The 22,326-nt window shown below is 37.4% G+C and overlaps 1 protein-coding gene across 3 annotated transcripts in view; it reads left to right on the forward strand.

Moving 5' to 3' along the window:
• MID1 (midline 1) overlaps window positions 1-22,326 on the forward strand; it is a 152,945-nt gene that overhangs the window by 86,382 nt on the left and 44,237 nt on the right. For all 3 annotated transcript variants that reach the window (XM_074907293.1, XM_074907302.1, XM_074907311.1), the window contains one exon: window positions 18,677-18,772. In XM_074907293.1, the coding sequence (XP_074763394.1) occupies window positions 18,677-18,772 (96 nt within the window). The remainder of the gene's footprint in view (window positions 1-18,676; window positions 18,773-22,326) is intronic.

Here is a 22,326-nt window from a genome sequence, read left to right on the forward strand (position 1 = left end):
TGTCAGATTAAGTAGCACAGCTTCAAAAATAGGATATCTGTCGGATATTTGTCATGATAAATATAATAAGGTGCCTTATCTGTTTTCCAGAGTAAATAGCAGCACAGTTAGCAGGACCACATTCTCAGCTGACATAAATAACTTTGTCAGCATCACAATTTATATCAAGCAAGGATCTGTTCCTTAAAAGCAGATGCTTAAAATTCTAGACACTTTCCAAAACAACACATTGCTGTAGGCCAGAACTGTCACACACTTTGTGAGAAAACACATTTTGTGAAACAATTGTAATATGGGAAATGAAACCACTTCAATTTCTTCTTAGATTAGCAATGTCAAAAAAAGAAAAAGAAAAAAAAAGCTACAAACTCCAGGGACTGTTCCGTTTGGAGAACTTAACAAGAACACTAAATACACAAATTAATAAAGCTGGTGACAAGTTGCATTGGATTATACATTATACTTTAGCAAGTAGAAGGAAATAATGCCATCCACTAACACCCTGCTAACTTGAAGACAGTAAAGAGCTGATCCTTACACTGAAGTATCCTTAATAAAAATGGAAACCAAACAGTTGCATTAACATTGCAGTCTTCTATTAGTTAAAAGCTGGATTAGAAGAACAAGTGCTTTATTACAGTTTCCTTTTCAAAGAAAGGTGGGATGAAATCCTACCTAAATCAAATCAATGGAAAAATTCACAGAAACAGAAATCACAGGTTGGTAATTTAGAAGAGTAAAGGATCCTTTGATATTTCCCTTTTTCAGTGTCTACAAAAGAGCAGCATTTCCAGAGACAACCATTGGACTGTTTATAGTTTTTACTTCTCACTATTTGTAGATAAGCAGAATTCCCAAGGTTGCCAAAAAGAACTGTGAGAAACAGTTAAAAGCAGAACACTGCCTCTGTTGGTCTCATTTATGTGATTTTGTTGTAATATATGATTACATTTCTGCTGGCAGATGGAAATGTTTTGCTAAATGGGAAGGTATAGCTGATACAGGGATCATTTGAGAATTATAAGAATGCTGTCTGGAGCTGACTTGCTTCTCTGACAATATAAACCCACACAAAGGCTTGCAAAATTACTCACCTAGAGGCCTCTTCCTCTGAAGGAGACTAATTTCTAATTCCCTTCTTCTTTCCATAGAATCAGTCTTCCCATTTCCTGACACCTAGTCTTGGTCTCCTTGTCTGCTCAGATCCCTTTCCAGTTGTATATGCTCAGCATCCATGCCCCAAGAGTACCATTTCCCTGGCTCTACCTCTGTATTTATTCTCAGGCTTTTCCTTTGATTCCCAGACTGCTTGGATCTCCTTGGATGGTCATCTGTTTTCAGTAAGTCCCCCCTCTCACAGGCCACTGTTCTGCTCAGGACTTTGCCCTCCCTGATCTCCTGCCCCAGGGGATCTACCCTGCAAGACTTTATTTTCCCAGCCCCTTCTGTTTCTCCATCTCAGTAATTCCCATACACAGATTCTCATCTAATTCATGCTGACCCTTCCTTTGCCCTTCTGCTCTGCTTCTTCCTCCCCACACCTTATCTTTCAACCATCCCTGCCCCCTTTTTATTCCTGGGGTTATAATTTCCAGTATCTATCCTGCTCTTTACTTCTCTCTCACTTCCAGGCTCTCTTGTCTGGCTGTACTTCCAGAGTGGCTTCCAGCTCGCCTGACTCCCAGTCTCAGCATCCTTTTCCAAAGTCACTCTGCTCTCTCTGCTGTCCATCCCCATTTCTTCCCAGCACCTCCTTCCAATCTAGCCCCACCAGGAGCAGTTTTTTATCCATTGCTAGTCTACCAGATCCCATGTCTTTCTTGAGCTCTTTTCTCTGTCTCTAATCAAACCATGGCACTTGCTTCATTTCAATTTTCAGTTGAACTTCTCTGCATTAACGAGTGGATCCTCATGGGAGGAGAACTGAGGGCACATGAGAGACAAACGCTCTGGTTTTAGATCTGGAATATGACCCTGCCTTGGGTCATCAGGTGGGAGAAGTCATTACAAGGATTTGTAATTTGGTTTTAGTAGCCCTGAGCTTTACTGTAATGGTACATGTACTGTCTGGTCAGATGGGAGTCTGGAGCTCAGCTAGTGTTGACAATCTTTAGAGCTTTTAGTTGCAAAACTGAGAGGTACAGTTTTTTCAGATCTTGCCTGAATTCAGAAAGACTGGCAACAAAAGGCAAAAAAAGTAGGTAACTGACACAGAAACCTCTCCTGCCAAATTTAAGGCCAGCTTTCAAATCACTGAAACAGCAAAGCAAGACTTTTTATCATTGATGGCTGCATATTTCCCCTACCCTGTTTTGTGAAATTAGCTGGTGGTTTCATCTGGCATTTTCATAAAAATAAAAGTTAAATAAAATCACGACAAGGAAACACTGTAACTGGAAAATTTAATATAGAACAACTAAAGTTTGACATTGCCATATCTGAAGTCAGGGTCTAATAATGGGAAATGTCAAATGTGCATAATCATGGGTGAAACTACAATCCCATGTGATATGAGTAATAGCTTTAAAAAGTCTGAAATATGTTCTAAATAGTTGAGGATAAATTATGAACTGAGCTACATCTCTGGAAGTAATCTGATTCTTACATTCAGCTAACAGCTGAACTCAGCCCTTCGTGTATAGCTAAACAGCTACTTTTTAAAACTTGCTACAGGCAAACATTATAAATTCTCAGCTTACTAAGGCCAGACATGGCCACAGTAATTGCAGAATCTGACCTTATGTGCAAGAGAGACTGCAACACTTTGCATACTAATTCCTTTATTTCACCTAAAATTCACAGTTGAACAAGACGATAGCCTTTAGTGTATCTAAATCTAGCTATCAATATGCATGTATTTGGGGGGACTGTTTCCTGGGTTGTATTCAAGAGAAGAGATTGAGCCTAATGGCTGTAATGACATGACTGTATCTTAATGGGAACACACCACTAGCAAAACATTCCAATTAACAGGGGATGTACTGAGCTGAAATAAATGGTTTTAAGTGATGATCAGCCTGGTGTGAAATTATAAACTCCATTGTTAGTATCAAAATGACTAATTACAGCTCTGATGCAGAATAGCAGTCAAATTTTTAAATCTGTGGGGCTAAACTGAAAATGCTTTCAGCCTTTTGCAAGATCTCCAGGGAAAAATGAAGTGCACGCAATTTTTACCTTGCATTTTTATTTAATTGATGCATTATTTCAGTAGAAAGTATTATATAGTATTTCTTTCCTCTTTCTCCAGTCTTTTTTTAAATTGACTTTCCTCAGGATGTCCTAATTAGGAGACCCATAGTGTATACCCCCAAAAGAATGAAGGATTTCACTTCAGTTAAGTGGCATTTTTGATTGTGGAAAAAAAACACAATTTAATGGGACAGAAAAAACAGGGCAGCCAGGCTATTCAGGGGAAACTGATAAGTAGGCACAAGTTTTATAAAAAGCTTTGTAAATCATTTAGGTGGTGGTCTTTTGTTTCCACTTTTTTAACACTGTATAGTACTAAATTCTCTTAATTTAATTTGTACTTCTATTTAAAGCAATCCATGTACATTTTAAGTTTATTTCTTCCTTTTTCCCTACAGCTTTCATATCGAGCAAGCAAATGTTAAAAGAAGTTAAAAGCAGGCTTGAATCTGTTCTCTCCATTGATGGATTTAAAAATTAAAACTCTTTGAAACTTTCATGTCCATCCGTGCAGCTTAGGAGCACTAAACCACAACCATCTGGTGCCACATGCTGACAGACCAAGCTTGAAAAAAGGGTGGCAACTTTTCCACTCTTGCTTAGAGTGCCTAACCAATGCTGAATGGAGAAAAATAGACCACGTTTTTCTTTTAGTAAAGTGTATGAAATAGTGAAGGCTGAACATGCTTTGGAGTTCCTGTTTATTTATCATCGCTCACAATTTCCATGAAAACTAAAAACATCCCTTAATAAATTACAGTCACTTCCTTTGTGACAGAAACTTCATTAAATTCTTTATATAAAAAAAATATTTAAAGCTCAGCTATCTATCTTAAAAGTTCTTGTGATTTTCACAATTTTAATAAAATTTATTATTTATGAAGATAAACATCTTAATTACAGAATTAGAGAACAATTTAGTTGGAAGAGCCCTCTAGAAGTTATCTAATCTAGCCCCCTCCACAATGAGGGCAGGTTGTTTAGGGACTATTTTGAATGTCTTCAAGGATGGAACCCCACAGACTCTTTGGGCAACTTCTTCCAGCATTTGAACACCTTCAAGGTGACAACAGCCACTTTTGCTGTGAGGGCACATGGTCAGCTTGTTGTCTGCCAGGATCTTTTCTGCAATCATTGGGGCGAACAGCTGTTTTACCAAGTACAGTGTTTCCTTAAAGAAAATCACCAAGTTGTGCTATTAGATGTATTGCTTTGACTGTGATTTCCTTCTCTTTCATTCACATTTCATTTTAGTGCTAGTTGGTTGGCCCTGAGCCTCAAAAGCATTTTTGATGCACAGATTTCATTTGTATCTAAGACAGTTCTGAAGGTACCTGTAAAGAACTCTGCAAAATGAAACAAACCAGACTTTATTTACTTTGAAAAACACCCAGCAGCTAATGTCATACACTGGAGACATACCACAGTGCATGTATACTACTGCCTTAAAGCTCTGGACAAACCCATCCTGAACCTCTGAAATCTCCTTTTTTTCAGACATTCAGTTTCAAACTGACATTCAGCAGCAATACAGTAATTTTTCATAAAATGTTTCTGAGATGCAGGTTTTAGAAGTCTGAATTAGGAATGTTTATGCGGTAAGATTTTGATTTGATCACGTGTCAATGGACTGTGGCAAGGGCAATGTACCTCCGTTATTTATGTCAAACCTACGCATCTTTGACTCATTGCTTTGGTTGTCATCGATAATCGTGTATATGTTGTTTGAGCAATAGTTTGATATGAAATATACTGATACTACTGTGACAACAAAGTAATAATTAATCAATATCTTGAGTGCCCAGATTGTCTGTGCAAGCATGTGTTACCAGCACATGGTATCTGTGATGGGAGGGACCTTATTCATAACTTTACTGCTTTCTGATGAATCTCATTCAAAGCCTACTGACTCACTACAAAAACTAGTATAGACTTCAGTGGGTTTTGGATTAAAGGCATTTGATTTTAAGGAGATTGAATGATCTATAAAATAAGGATCATAATGTTTCTCTCTTGTAAAAGTAGTTGAAATTCACAGAGGGAAAGCACAAACTATGCACTATTACTGTTTTATCTCTATTAAGAAAACTGATTTTATCAATTTTTATTTAATTACTTAAATAAGTAATTTAGGCATTTAAAGGCCTAATGTATTCAGTGTTTCATTTGTTTCTTTCATTTGAAACAAGGTGGTTACTATGGAAACAAAGACATTGCAAGATTGAGTTGCTGTTAGCTTTGGTAACAAATACAGTATTAGAAAAACAAAAAACCCCTGAGATGTTGAACTATAAAGCAGAATAAGATCCTTATGAATTAACAAATGCCAGACAAAACCTAGTTTTATACTGTAAGTATGTGAAATAGGAACCACTCTGGCAGAAACAAATGAAAAAATTGAAGTTAATGTCGCTGTCCTTTCAATATTCAATAATATTATCTAGAATATGCAGTTTCCCACATTTAACTCCTGTATCCTGCATGAACAGTTACAACAAAGTGAACCAACGCCAACTTGCTTTTCCTGTTACAGTGTAACTGCAAAATATATACACTTTAGAAACAGCAGAGCAATTGAGAAAATAGAGATGCTCTCCACATAAGTTATGCAGGCAATGTATCGCATAGTCCTCCTGGCACCCCTCAGCTATTTGCACAATTATTTTCTTGGACATCGCACAGACTTGCATGTTTATGCGTGGGGCAAACAAGCTTGCATGCAGAGAGTAGGAATTGAAGACCCTCAATCTGAAGAGCCTGATGTTCTGAGGGTTGACGAGTGTGCCAGGCTTTGCCTTCCAAACTCCTGGAGAGATGGACTAGATTGGGCCAGGCTAGTAGGAATTAGAGATGTCAGTTTTCCTCTCCCATACATAACTCACTTGTGACTGTCAGTGACCCTATCGTATTCAAAATCAAGAAGGAGCTGCGTAATTGAAATCAGCTCAAACTGGGCAAATCAGCTCAAAGTACAGGTATGGAGCCCAGTGAGCTAGAATAGGAGCCCAAGCTAACCTGGAGGTTGATCTAACTGGGGTATTTGCTAAAACACACTCATATGCATGCACACACATGTGCATACACACACACACACACACAGAGCCACACTTAAAAGCATTATTCAATTATAGATAAAACTCTTTAACTAATAAAAGTACTTAATAAATCATCAATCATAGAGCACCCCAGTTTGGAAGGGACCTCGAAAGATGATCTGGTCCAGTTTTTCATGTGAAAGGGAGCCTAGATGAAGTTATCTAGACTACCTGTCCAATTGCATCTTGTAGACGCCCAGTGATGAGGATTCTACCATGTCCCTGGGGAGGCTGTTACAGTAAATGATTGTTCCCACTGCAAAAAATATCTTTCTTGCATTGCGGTGAAACATCTCCTGGTGCAACTTACACCTACTGCCCTCTGTCTTCTCCATGTGGTTTCTTGTGAAGAGTCCTCTTTGTAGGTACTCTTTTAGTACAGGAATGCTGTGATGAGTTCCCCCTGAGCCTTCTCTTCTCCAGGTAGAAGAGATCGCACTCCTTCAGTCAGACCTAACTCCTTCAGTGAAGGAACAGAAAAAGGAAATCAAAGAGCTTTATTTTCATGGAGTTTTAAAAACTGTTGAGTGTATGAAATCAGGCTCAGCCCTCAATCAGTATTGTGTGACTTCAAAATGCTGTTGTTGGACATGCACAGAAACACCAAAGGAGAGACTGTGTTGTCCCCCTACACCATTTGCATGTTGCATAACTTACTTTTTCCACAGTACAGAGCATGTATGAGTACCTATGTAAATGCATGCTTGTTTGTGTATGTTTTATATGGCTAAAGAGAAGGTGGTTCTCACTAAGTCTGTAGGCCTGACTCTCAGAAACTATGGATGGAGAAAATACAGACTTGAAGTAATGTACTGGGTGAGTTAAGTCCATGTTTTTTCTCCAAAGAAAACTTTGTCTGAGATCAAAATCAAAACTAGTTAATTGAAGGCCCCAAATAAATACTTCCATGGGCTTTACATATTTTATATCTTCCCAAAGTGCCATGAAAATCATACTTATATAATCAGCATTGACTCATATTTTCAGTAGAAAAAGTTTGCCAGCCTTGATAGTAGGGAAAACTTCAAAGGCTGAGATAAATCAAATGAATAATTTGTCCGGAGGAAGTCTATAGAAATTGGCCATGTTATCTAAATGTGTCAGATAAAATGTTAAGATCTCCCTCTCTTTTCCTCCAGGAATAATTGGATTTGCACATCTCTCTAAATTGCTAGTCTTTTCACCAAAATGTAAGCACAATTATTTTTCATTACTTGATGCCTGTCATGATAAATGGCTATAGAAAAGTGGGGAGAGCTATATGGCAGACTGATTCTACATTTCTCTACTCTTAGCCCACCTAATGTGAAGATGATCAGGAGGCCACGTAAGATTAGCTCAGTTTTGCATCCCTAAATTAGATGTACTGGGCTGGATAAGATGAAAGGGTCTTTGTAATTCATTCAAAGGTAAGTTAGAAGGCTGCGTTACTCAAAACACCAGTTCCACTATACTCAAAACACCAGTTCCACTAGAGGGTATTTGGCATTCTGGAGGAAGAAGAGGTAACAGGAAGAAGGCACTTTAAAAGTACTTTGATTTTTCTTGATTTCTAAAATTTTGAAGAAGGCTTGGTTTATACCTGTCACCTGCTGTTGTTACAGAAAAGGGACTGTGGATTCAGATGTTTTATTCTCTGGTATTCATAAGTATTTTTTTCTTAACTGGGAATTTATTAAATTTTAGTATATATATGTGCTTAAAAATTGCTTTAGTTTTCTATGCGTTAAATGCTCTCTTTTCTGATGCCAGACTTACTAAATTTACTAATGTAAATTTGTACATTTAATGTTAAGGGCAAATACAAAGTGTCTTGTCCTTATTTTATTACTAAAATGTTCAAATCTCTTCCTATTAGAACATGTGGATCTCTTACGAATTTTTCCATTTCTCTTATGAAGAGAACACATAGCTCTTTCTTTAATGTTTTGCCTTTCAACTGAGAATCTGAAATATCGACAGAGAAAGTTCCAAATCAGAAGCTGCAGTACAAAATAGAAATTGAAACGACAATAGATAAGCCTGTGCTTGTGCAGTGCAAGTTTAAAATCTAGCAGGTGTATTTGGGCTTCTATTTACACTTTTTGTCTAAAACGTCCTTTGATTTTATAGGATATGATCTATTGCTTTGCCAAACTACAACAGAATTTTTGTTTTTTTAATGCTATGTCTTGATAGACCAGAGTTCTGTAGTGCTACTAAGAACCTGTTGTCACAATCCACTGATTCTTACTGACAGAAGTTTTACTCCAGATATGCTTTCAAGCTGTGTGTAAGCTGAAGCAAAAATTGGAAAATAGCATTTGGAATATAATGATGGGACCTCAAGTATTGATGAAGTAGAACTGGCTTTATTTACTTTTGTGGTTTGCCAGTCTACAAGTGATTTACTATCATAGGAACTTAGTAAAAATAAACTACAAATCTACTTGCAAACATGCTTTCTTAAGCTAAAATTCACTACTTTGAAGTATCCTCATGCAATTGTTCATATTAGTATGAACAATTCATTAGTTCATACTAACTGATTATTTCATTATGTGAAATGAAACACATCTGTGATTATCTACAATGCCGAAATAAATCAAATACATAAGTCTGATGTGGCCTCCACATGGGACATTTGCTTTTGGCTCATTGGTTTTTTTAACCATATACATTGTCAAGGGCTGTTAAATAGTAACCTGTCCTTGAATTATTGGCCCCTCAAATGATAGTTGGATTAACATTGAATTGATTATTGCATTTTAATCTGTGTGAATGTGCACTCCAGTAGGGATTGAAAAATACTGTCTTAGCAGGGGAAGGGAAGAAATTATTTCTTTCGGTGCTCCCCTGGCTGTAGTACACACCCCTCACCTATTGAGCATTTTCTTGAGCATCCAAGTTGCTTTGAGATCTTCCACCCAGAAACTCTTGGCACTGTACGCTGCCGGCAAAACAAGAGCCAAGCAACCAGGTTCAACTCAGGTTCATAACATCTAGCAGGAGATGAGGGGCCCATCATAGCAGCATCTGGGCAGGTCATAGCATGACCAAAGAAAAAAGGGCAAAATACATCTTTCGGAGGTAAGAGTGGTGAGGGAGATCAGGATGACTGGAAATGGATTTGGGTCGTCTACTGAGGTAAGGGGAGGAACAGTTTTCAGTGTTTTACATTAAATGACGGAGGATGATACTTCTGCCTGCTCACTGTCTCCTTGGTATGCTTTACTTTCATTTATCAGTTACAAATACAAGGCAAAAAGGAAGTGCTATTTTTGTTCTGGCTATTTTTCCAGTGGATCGATATTTAAATTAGATCTGGAGATGGTTTTCCAGTCAAAAGATCATGGTTTTTTGTTGTTTGTGGTCTGGTTTAGTTATTGTCTTCTTTGGTTTGAGGGTGTTTTTTTGTTGGGGTTTTTTGTTGGTTGGTGAATTTGAAGTCTGGATTTGCTCTCTGATGAAGTACTGTCAGTAAGGGCTAGGTGGGTAAGAGCAGAAACTTCACCTGAGTATGACAGAAATATGAAACAAAATCTGATGCCAAAATATGATCTGTACCTTGCAATTTAAACTCACTGTTTAGTTTAAATTTAGCTTATCATCATCCCAGTTTTTTAATAAGTCCCTAAGTATGTAATTGTACTGAGATTATTTAATGTTATTCTGTGGTTTTATCCACAGCAACTTGTAAAGTCAAAGATTTAAACGTATTAACAACACTGTAGATGAAATCTGAATAAAGGATGCCTATTTAGTGAACTCCTAAATTCAATAACTGGTGCTTGGTCAAAAGCTTTGTACAGAAAAATACTGCTAAATTATATTATCAGGCAAGATTGACAAGTATGAATGTTTAAGCCTTCTTTTCAAAAAAGTACTTAAATCCTTTAAAACTCTGAGTAACTCAAGTTCACTGTGCCAAACTTCTTTTGGGCATTTACTCAATATAGTAGAGGGGTTTAGTATACTGAATAGGAAATAGAGCAGATGAAGAGAAGAAAACACAGAGTTACGCTTCTGTCTAGACCAAGCTCTGACTGTGGGCAGCAAGGCAATGAGTATGTGCCAGAATGAGCATTAAAATGGACAGATGCCAACATTTTATTGCGAGTAACCTCTTGCAGCTGGAGCCTATTCACTGGAAGGAAAGGGCAGAGCCACCAATGACTTCAGTGGCGCAAAACCAAAGTGCTCCAGAGTGAAAGAATTAGCTCATGGTGTACTTCTTGGCAAAATCCTGTAGAGTTTATAAACACAAAAAAAAGTATCTTAAAACGTAATTGTAACTGGTGCTTTCTTTAGTATGATTCACCCTAAGTCAGGGTTGGGTCTTTCTGGTTGACTGGTTGGTTGACACTTGTCTCATGCGCTGTGCAGTTGGACAGCGGGATTGGCATTTTCCAAAAGAGGTGCTGTACACAGGCTTCACTTAGGCTTACTGATGGTGCCTATATGGCTCCTAATATGTCACCAGAGCAACAGCTGGGAATATATTGTGTTCACAGATGTACCTGTTTTGTCCCTATAGAGGAACTGCACAGAAGGTCATTCTCATTTCTTAAATTAGAACTGCTGGTAGTTTGTTTAGCCCAACTGCTGGATGCTGCACCAACTGCTGGATGCTTCCAACTGTGCCAGGAGATGGACTTCCATCTTCATTCTCCAGATGAATGATTAATATCCTCAGGAGGTCAATCTGTAGAGGTCCTTCAAAGGGCTGTTTAGCCATACTGAGGAACATAAATGCAGATGGGTGCAGCTGCCTCAGATGTCAGCTTTGCTGCAGGCCAGCAGAAAGAGCTGAATTAGGTTTGTGACAGCTCCACCGGTCTGCTACCTAACGTAGACCAAATGACTCTACTCCTTCCCTATCTAGCCGTTCTTTCTAACCTGCCAGTTCTGCATAACACTGAATTGCCTTTTATATATACCTGGTTAGATAAGATGGAATTTTTCAACCGCAAAATGCAGTAATATGTACAGAATGATTAAAACCAGATTTTTTTCCATAATACAACCTCTTAAATAAAATACAAACTTTCAGAAATGTTTAGGCAGACATCTGTAGAAGCCAGGACTTTAATAACACTGCATAAATTTTGGTTCTTTAGATGAGCTTTTTGCTTTCTCTTCATATAAATGTCTGTCATTAGTTATGTGCAAAACTCAGAACTTTGGTTTTTGGAATGAGTACTTCCCAGATCTTGCTTGCGCAAGATTAGATCAGTCATCTCATGAGCAGGATCTCTTGCTGAACTCCTAGTTTTAAATATGTTTCATGTCCTGGGAAGTTGGAAGTGGATGCAGCCAGGATGCTGCAGGACAGCTGTGCAACATTTCAAGTTCTCCTTAACCCCCTTCATTGCACTAGGATTAGCCAGTGGGGAAAAGAATGAGTTTATGAACCCTCTAGCTCTCCACAATAAGTCTTTAATGACATGCTTTAAATGCAGGGTGTCTGGTATTTGCTGTGCTCTTTTAACACTTCAGCTTCCAGTTTGACTACTGAATTTAAACAAAAAAAACCCCCGATCACATATATTGGGGCCTCAAATATATCTACAGCTTTGCAAACATTTATTAACTTGCATATCAGTCCAAGACTGGTTTTAGTTTTTAATTTAGACAAATGCTTTATCTAGTCTTCCTTAATTCTTGATTCCTGATTATTATTATGGTCCTTTTTTGATTAATGATTCATTAGAAACAGGGCTGAATCAACCCTCCAGATCCCAGCCAAGACAACATTTGAATATCTTCTAATAGTTTAACTGAAATGGGAATCTCAAAAAAAATTGCTTGTACTATTACAGTCAGTTTTGTCACTGTCTAAACTGGGACAAGTTTCTTATAACATGTTTGAATGCCCTCAGAAAGCAAATTACTTTCTCTTTTTAAGAGAAAATGTTATTTTCATTTTTTGTATGTCCATTTCACCTTATAATATTGAAAATTACTAAGCAGTGTCAGTTGCATTGATCTGGGTTCTTGGTAATCATGGTCCCTAGCACAGGCAGAATAGATTTAAGTATATATATATTGTTTCTTTCCCAAACCTAATACTGCACATCAAAGGAAAACTTTTGCTATAGTGTACTATATATATAATTCTCATCCTGCCCTGTTTCCTCAGAGGCCCCAGTTACAAAATTTCTCATATGCTCTGAGGAAAGGAGAAGAAGTAGTGAAGGAAAATTAAAGAGCATTGCGGCAAAGCAACTCACAAGGCAGATTAATGCAGTTAAATCAAAGGCCAGAGCTGTGGCTATAAGTGGCAAGCACCCATGCTATATCTGCAGGCATGGCTTTGCAAAGAAGTGTGAGTGCAATTGTAGGTTTTCCTTAGAACATTGTCCTTTCAGTTAATAATAATTTTATGTGGTCAAGAATCTGAAATGCTTGGATTTCTGTTAATTTCCACAATATCCCATTTTAAATAGGGGTTAATAAAAAAATAAGCAACGTTCCTATGAAATATGAAAATAGACTCAACTTAGTTAACATTTAAGTCATAGTGGCCTCAAATGCAGCTATTTTTATTGCACTCTTAATAAAAATAGTCCTGGACAATTAATTAACAATGCAGTATCTCATGGGTCTTTTCTTGTGATATACTGTAATCACTTGAGATAAAATCTTAGTCCCCAGGAGTGTATCAACATCGTAGCTCTTATTTCTTTTCACATAGAAATGTGGAGTGCAGTTGTCAAGCTCTGCACATTTGAGATTTGAGGTCAATCATTCCTATTAACTGCAAATGTTACCATTCCCTGGCTGGAGAAATACAGGATTGAGCATGTGTATCCTATGGAAGAGTAGTCATCTGTTTCAGGATAAGTACATAGAATAAAAATTAGCTTAAGTTTTTCCATGTGCACCTGGCATGTCCATTTAAATAAAGAACACCAAAGGAGACATTAAACTCACATACACCCAAAACCTGGCTCAAAACCATGCTTGATATTCTGGCAGTTCTTCTGGAACTGATTGGCAACTTTTTTAATAGGTTAGACTCAAGTCCTGGAGGCAACAGGCCTAGTTCATAGGGTATGTCACCACGACAAAGTGGTGGAGCACATGTAAATGTAACTTCTTCAAGCTAGGAGGGAAAACAGTTGCAGTGAAGATGTGGTTGCATGGACTTTGTTATACTATATATTAGTATATTTATGATCTCTAGCCAGCCTGCACGTGCTAAAGACTGATCTGACATGTTAATACTGCTCTGGTTGCCCCGCTAGCTTAAGTTAGGGTATGATCACACTTCTGCTTTGCAGTGTTTTATTCCTCATCTGTGTTTTACTACAGTATAACTGTGTGGCTTTTGGTTACATGCTTTAACCAACCAAATCTGAAAATACATAATCTCTGTTTCAGTTTGACTATTTGTAAAGAGATGATGGGAGGCTGCCCGTGGTTTTCATGAAACCTATAGTTAACTAAACCTAATTTCTACTATGCAGGGCTCTGATAAGCCCGGAAGGCTCTCTAAAGTTGTTTTCTTCTTTAAACCAGGAGGTAGCCTCAAAATATACCTTACTCCAGTCAGTTCTAAACCATGAGCAAAGTTAATACAAAGTGCTGTCAATGTTTGCTGCTCAAAGGCTTTGATCATGACAGATTAGTTGTAAATGGTGACCAAGGCTATTGGTACAAAGTACGGTCCCAGAGGGTGTGAGTCTTAGCATGTGCTGCACTTTCAGTGGACTGGTTCTCAAAGTCTTCCCGTAAGCAGTGAGTGGAAAATACAAATGTATACATATATTTACCAATGGCAGGAAAAAGAATATTTTAATGAGAAAAAGAAGGTAGCTTTACTTCAAGTGGAATTTAAAATCTCATTGAAGCTGATAGCTTTATGTTTTATTTTGTGGCCCTTTGAATAGACAATTTTTATGGAGCCGAAAAATACTTCTGAGAAGATGATCTCAGGGATGTTGTTTTCTCTGCTGTGATGTAAGGCAGGAGCACACAACTCAGCATTTTTCTTCTTAGAAGCTTAATTTATTTTGACAGCATTTCCAATCCATATAGTAGCTTAGGACTATCTATTTGTGCTACCTTCCTATTTTAGACAAGCAATGTTTTGCATGAGACTCTTAATTTGGTAAAGGGCATGGGTTCACATTTGGTTTTCATAGACTGATAGATTTAAAGGCCAGAAGAGACTATTATGATCATCTAGTTTGACCTCCCACTTCAATCAGGGCACAAGCCTCACACAGTCATTACTGCAACAAGATCATGACTTCAGTGTGAGCTAGACAGCAGCTTAAAAAAGGCATCAAGTCCTGAGTTGCCTTTCTCTAATTTTTAGCATTAATTTTTCAAACTTCAGACCCCAGTCCCTGGATCATATTATTTTATAGACATGTAGAGTCAAAATGAAACATCAGCCTCAACTGTCCTTTTCAATTACATCTGTGATTTCATCTACTTGGATTTATCCCAAGATTATAGGAATATTTATATTGCATGGTTGTCAGACCATGCTAAATGGACAGTGAGCATTCTTTTCACTTTATACTGTATTTTGAAAAAACAGTTGCAAAGCACACATGGAATGTCCAGCTCTTGGGCTTGGTCTGCATTGATAAGCCAGGAAGCATTCAGCCTGGCTTTTGCTTTTTGAGAGCAGTTTGCATCCACTGAGTTAACATGCATGAAACCTGTTCATGAAGAAAATGCACAGCAACTATTGTCCTTTTAAAAGCCAGCCCCTGCATTTCAAAACTCTGTCTTCAATAGACAGATAACAATGAAAATCGGTAAGTGACATACATAAAAGATAAGGAAAGGCAGGTGCAAATGTTTAAGACATCATGATTTACCTAGAACGTTTCCCAAAAGACAGTTGTAATTTGGTTCACCTAAGAGAATTTTCACATGTAGTCAGCCTAATGTGAGAGCACACTTTCTGCAGACTTAAAACCTGGCTACAATTAACTATCCCAGGAATTCTGGTCTACCAAACTGGATCAGTTTTTCAAGACGGCCATAGCTCCAAATCTGTCATTGAAGTTTTACACAACTTGGAAAGTTTCAGGTGTGGATGTGAAATGAGTTTATGACACTTTAGAAAGTCTGTGAGCAAACTTCTGCTTCTGAAGTTTAAATGTCTTTCAGGCCCTTTCTGGGTCACCCTATACAGAGTAAAGAACTTGAACTTAGCTTCTGGTACCTACTATCATGTGGTGGCCAAAGTGGTACCATGGTCCATATAGGAATAAAAAGGGGGAAAGTACTAGAGGAAGATACTGCCAAGAGAAAATCCAAGTAAACATACTGCAAGAATTGATCGAGTTTTATGACCTTTATCTCTTTCAGGTCAGGCCAGTTTTAAGTGCTGTCATTCAGTCCTTGCCTAGTGAAGCTGAAAAGACTGACATTTCAGAAAGCAGCTGCCAGGTTCTTGCTATCAGTTTTTATTGTAAAGCATTAATAAAAACTGATGTTCTTCAACAAAAGTTTAACAAAATTCTGATAATTCTTGATTTAACCCCAATCTCTTCCATACCAAACTGTATGGAAACAAATCTCAGGCTTTACAGTTTGAAAATGACACAGTTCAAGGAGCTAGAGCACCAGAATACATTAACTCCATTTTTTTTTTAAGGCAGCTCACTTCTTTAGTAGTTATCCTCAATTTTCATGGTTGGGAAATGAAGAGGATGTCAAGAGACCTTTAGGAAACCATAACAGTGTATATGGCTTTATGTTTATATTTACTGGATGGGAAACTTATTCTAAAATTTTGTTCTTTACCTAGGATTTGAAGATATCCTGGATATAATAATTTATATATAATCTATGGGTAAAAAAAAAAAATCTGTTTTAGTGAAAAATACTTATTCTTTATCTATTAATGTCCTTAGTTGAAGACACTTTCAGGTTATTTAAAATCACTACAGTCTTCCATAATAGCTTTGAGAACATTTTTTCTTCATAATATGTATATGTCCCAACTGTTAGCATTTATTATGTTTAATAATACACTTTAAATTAGGCAATCACAATAAAGAATATACATTTTTCATTTTAAATCTTTTAGTATAAAATCTTAGAACATATGCAAAATGAATGTATGACCAATAAGAAGTTATATAAATATTTCAAGAGTATTTGCACATTTGGATCCCCTTAACAAACTGTTTTTTAAAGACAAAGGTTGACTGATACTGTAACTTTATATGGTATTTTGATTTTGCATGTGAGTCTCAGCTCTACAAAGGGACATCTAACAGAACAGCAAACATGCCTTTGCAATTAAGTGATCATTCACAGTACAGCTTATGGAAATATAAGATACAGCTCAAACTGTTCAGTAAAGAATGCCCGTTCTTGTTACTCTTTGTTTTAATGGGCTATAAAATAAATGCAGTGTAGAAGGTATTTTTACAGCCAGAGCTTGCGATACATGATATGCATGGTTGTGCTAGGAAGAAAATGCCAAAATTATGTTCTTCAAACACCCATCACACTTCTTGGAAGGGTTATATACATAAAGCCATCAAAATGCTGTGCTATCTTTAATGGGTTGACTACTCCTCTGGTGTTTACAGCATCAGCCCTGGTAAATGCCAAGGTATGTATGGTTCAGCAATGACATACTGCCAGCTTCATTTGTTTGTAGCCATATGCAAGAAGGATTAAGGAGACTGCACAGCTGCAGAAAGGGACGGCAAGGAACAAAGTGTTTAAGCATGAAGTAGACAGGGAGTAACAGCGCCGGAAAACAAGCACACACTCACACACTCAATGTATGCATGGAGGTAGGGGGGTGGGGAAGGGTGAGAGAAGTCAGGTGAGTTAATAGTAGCTGAAGGGATTTAAGTGATGGAATAGATACATCAAGGAGGAAAAGTAGTAGCGTGAAGAAAAGAAGCCCATTAATGAAAGATGAGTAGGGATGAAATTAATGAAAGCTCTGCAGAGACACTACAGCCCTTGTGAGGAGAGAAGCACAGGGCCCAGTTCTGGTATTCCTGTTCAGTATTTTGTAGATACTGGGGACTGCTCAGAGGACAAAGTACAATTAAAAGGCAGAGACTGTCAGCCTGTCGGGAATGCTGAGCAAGGGACTAGTCTCACACACTTCCATAGGTGAATAACTATGAGAAACAGCTTGTTATGCCAGCTGTCCTCAGTTTTTTTGAAATGGAATACATACTCCTGAAGTTACTGAAATAAATGTTTACAGTCAGGACTCTTTTTGATGTCTTGCTTCTTTTTTCTTCTTCTTCTTTTTTTTTTTTTTTTTTTTTCTTTTTTTTCTGTACTTAAGTTGTATTTACAGGGCTTTTTTAAATCTCTATGGAAACTTTACATTTTATGCAAAAAAAAAAAAAAGGTTTTCGTGCCCATGTGCTTCCAGAAGATGGAATTTCGTGTAAAACAGCAGCTAGCTCAGGATGTGTAGTAAAAAGCAAGGAGCTGGTAGCTGCAGGTTCCATGGTGCACAGCAAGGTCCTGGTTCCAAGGCAGCCAGACCAGAGAGCGGGTCACTGCCATCACAGACCTCCTTCTCCTCCTCCTGTGCTTGGATTTCCTTCCTGTGGATACCGAGGGGAGAAAGGAGGCTGAAACATTTGTTGCTAGATCTCAATCTCATGTGCAATTGCACAGTGGCCAGGATGTGGCCTCGTATCTGGAAGCTAGAAAGCACTCTGATCTCCCACAGTTGCAGATATTTATTGCAGCCATAATCAGTTGATAAACACAGATACAAGCCGCAAGTTCTCTCTTAAGAACAGTTAGTGAAGGCACAATCTGTGAGTAGATATTTCATTCTTATGCATAGAAAAGATGTTTCTCTTTAGAATTATTTATTTTAAAATGTACCTCTACTGAACTAAGGAATTAAATCATTGGGATCAATCACCCCCAGCCCCTGCAAATCCCAGGAAGAAAGTGCTGACCTGTCTACTGGGTCCTTAGAAGTACAGTCCCAAAGGGGCGCATGCTCAGAGACCTCAGTTAGCAGCAGGATTTTAAATTCAGATGTTAGACTGACAGCAGGAAATAGGGAGTCAAAAAGTGTTCTCAGCCAAAATACACCACTTTTTTTTTCTGAAACTTTTTTAGCTTCCCTGCTCTGCCTCTGCTCTTCTCTTTATACTTTTTTTTTTCTCCGTGACAAAAACTAATTGCTTAATCTAGTTTTTAGTAGGTCCTTAGAAACTCTGTTTTCTAGAACTCATTCTTGAACTTCTCTGCTCTCTTGTCCTGCCATACTTGATGCGTAGACAAAACATCTAATGGAGCAAATCAAAATGAAAGTCTCATTTCATACCTATGTAATTACAAAATTCAGATCCTGAAAATATATCAGTTTTTCAACTCTTCACCTAAACATTAAATTCATCAAAATGCTAATGTGTTCTTTTGTTTCTTTTTGACAGCAAAACTTGGAGAGTAACCTCACCAACCTTATTAAGAGGAATACTGAACTGGAAACTCTTTTGGCAAAACTCATTCAGACCTGTCAACATGTAGAAGTGAGTACTGACCTCCATTTGAAATACTTGTAAACTTAATTACATTCACTTGTAGCAGTCAGGAAGCAAAGTTTAAACAGAACAAAAAAAAAAAAAACCAAGAACTGCACAACTAAATTAGAATAGTGGTGAACTGATTAGGAGCTTTTTCACTAGTAAATGTTCTCAATACAGATGACCTCCTTTACACTCCTTCCTATCCCCTTTTAATTATAATATGTTGTATGCCCCCCCCCCCCCCCCCCCCCCCCATTTTACTTGAGCACATCACTCACTATCTGTAACATTTTTACCTTTTTGGGTCATTTGTGAGGTAGAGATGGAAAACTAAGGCAAAGTAATAGTAACGTCCAGATCCACAATGATATTTAGGTTCCTATTGGCCACTGATTTTTTTTTCATCAGAATTAAGTATCTAAATACATACATGACTCAAAAGTCATACATGAAATATATTTATTATCAGAAGAAGAAAGATGATTACAGGCATTTGCCTCAGTTACATATTCCATTTCAAGTATCACAGAAAATCTTTAGCAGGGAGTCATCTGAATCCATATTTCCCAAAAACCTGGGGGATTTTTAGTTGGCCTCATGAGGCCTGCTGCTCTACATGCAAATTAAAATAATCACAGACTAATTCAGCCATGGGAGCTGACACAGGAACAGATCAGAGTCCAAAATAGATTCCTTTTTAGCAAAACTTTTCTTTTTAGTTTTTGCCATGCTGTAAGACCTTTTCAGTTCCTTATAATACAGTCAGGTCAACAAAACCAAAACCACTATGAAGAAGAAGCTTTCATATAATAAAAAACTTGACAAAGACAACATGAGTTTATGCTTTCTGCCAGTAAATATTAAACAAACATCCCCATGGCATCAAAACTTTTATCACCAGTGCTTTCCTCATTGACAGTCTCAGGTTTGAGTCCCAGGTGACACACCAGATACAAAACATTTTTATGCCTCCTCCAGGTAAATTGTGGCCAAGAAACACAGGAAGACTCAGAAAGGCTCAACATTGTGAGGTGCATGCGCTGGTTGACAGATATACTGGATTCATTGAGATACACCAAGTTCATCATCAGCAGTGCTATCATTTTTCATGAATTTTAAACTCAGTTTAAGATGTCATGGGAAAGTTAATGGGATAGGAATCAGAGGAGCTGGCACAACATAAATACTGCTGATTTAGAGTGGAACAAGCTTTAGACCTCAGTCACAGAGCAAAGGTATTTTTAGTTAAACAGCTAATTACTAGTCAGATTAGCAGGGAAAACTTATTCTCCCTATGAAAAATGGGTGGGTTTTTCTTTGCATTACAGTGCTGTCTGTTGACAGGGTTCTGCATAGGACCATTCCACTTCTGACTGCATTGCAGTTCCTGCAGCAGCCTCATTTATTCAGAGAAGGGCACACTGTAAGTTTTAGCAGGCAGGCAGCATTAAATAATAATAGTGTTGTGTAGAAAAGGTATTCCACTTTGATTATGGTTGTCTATGTATGTGAAAGCAAGCCAGCTTTCTTCACCAGTGTTACCTGAGGAATAGCCCTGGGGAATTTGAGAGGGGAAGGTAGCTTTAACCCAGAGCTTCTGAAACATGGATCTAATTTAAGAGAAAGTTAGCTTTGACATAAACTGCTGTAACACAGCCACCTACCAGCTCTGCAGAAAGGCACTTGGTTTTTAAAGAAGCCTCGTTTTCTTCCTTATAAAGTCCCATGGAAATTCTCCATGGGGCTTCTACTTTTCTGTGTTTTTCAGACTAAAATTCAGTGATCTAATTAATCCCAAGAGCAACTTTTGCTTGTGAATACATTCAAAGTCACAACTTGAAAATCTGGCATCTGCTGAAGTACCTTGTTGACTGCAGTAATGGCACATGCTGCAGAAAAAAAAAAAAAAGAAAAAAAAATCTACCCAAAAATCCCAAAGCAAATGAAACCAAACCAAACAACAAACCAAAACATTAGGAAAAAAACCAAACCAATGGATTTTTCTACCTGCTCCACCTCTGTGGACCCTAACTGACTTCATGGCGCTCAACAAAACCATGAAAGTCTATCCACAGTATCAGACATGAGCTGAGCATTTTGAGTACTTTGTATAGGCAGCGATAACGTCAGGCAGAACAACTGTAATGTCAGCTGGAACAACTCTAGTAGGTAATGAGAGACAGAGACAAGGCACATTTTCTTCCTCTGTATATAAAACTCAGAGCAAAATCCATGAAGCAGATGGGCTCAGGACTCTTCTTCATTGGTGGCCCGTGTCCAAGATGGGCTAGATCTGGAAAAGTTAAAATCACTTCTCTATCCCTTCTGCAATTCTGCAATACATTACCAACTCTGAGGTTTAGTATTACAAAAAATCAAACTTGTTCCACTGGTAACAGATGCTCTACTGTCCCTGGAGTCCTGTTTTAGAAAATTTCTCTGTAGACATAAAGCAATAGCAGCAAAGTTGTTAATTAATTCCTACCACGTTTTATTCATCAAATTAGTCTAATTAGCATTTAAATTAGCTAAATATTAAGAAATGAGCTTCAGTCAGAACCCTGGACCTAGGCCACGCTGGAAATGGGACAAGTGGGGATGTGGGAGTAAACTTTAAAGCTATCTCTGTTTCTCAGAGCTCTGTGAAAACTTCAGATATGATGTGAATATCTCCAATGTTAGAGAAGCTGAGGCTTAGATAGGTTTTTTTAAAAGTCAGTATGCTGTCTTTCTTTGTGCTCTTCATAACATCCCAAACCAGGAACCTGAATGAAGCAAACAGTATATTGTTTGTAATATTAATGTTACAAATTTAAAATTACAAAATATTAGGAAAAGAAAAGCTGAAGTTTCCAATGACTGTATCAGTGTTGCCATATGAATTCACTCAGAGGTTGAAAATGAGCAAGTTGTTAATTTCATAGGAAATGTTTTCTTTTTCATTTTTTTGATACAATATATTACAGATAATGATGTATAATATATTTTATACAATTTGTCAACATGTAACAACATAGGTAGTGCACTTTAAAAACTGCTGGTACATACTTTGATTTTCCTTGCCTAATTTTAAATAAGTTTAGTAACGTTATTGTAAAGTTTATTTAGATTTTGGGGAGTTTAAAACCAGTTAAAAAAAGAAAGAAAAGAAGCTTTGGGTTTCACACATAATTTGAATTTTAAAAGATAGGGAAGGAGATTATTGTTCCTTGTGTTAAAGTTTTCATTAAGAGATATATAAATTTTTTTAAAAGTTGTTAATTAAAATTTATTTTAGAAATAAACACTTTTTAAAAGCCTTTGTCATGTCATAAACCAAAAAATTCAATATTACATGAAAAATGAAAAAGGAATGCCTTTTTTGGCTTTTGATATGGAGCAGAAGCTGATGTTTCCAAAAATGAACAACAAAGAGCCTCTATGATTTTTGAATAAATGAATGCTCGCCAGCTAAACCAAGCGTTGTTGCAGAGCCACTGTTTCTCATCAACCAAGTGAGCTGTTAATGGCTTCCCAGCAACCAGCTTCACTGCAGACTAATTACCTACCCATACATC

Source organism: Athene noctua, chromosome 1 (assembly GCF_965140245.1).
Source record: "Athene noctua chromosome 1, bAthNoc1.hap1.1, whole genome shotgun sequence".
Classification (NCBI taxonomy): domain Eukaryota; kingdom Metazoa; phylum Chordata; class Aves; order Strigiformes; family Strigidae; genus Athene; species Athene noctua.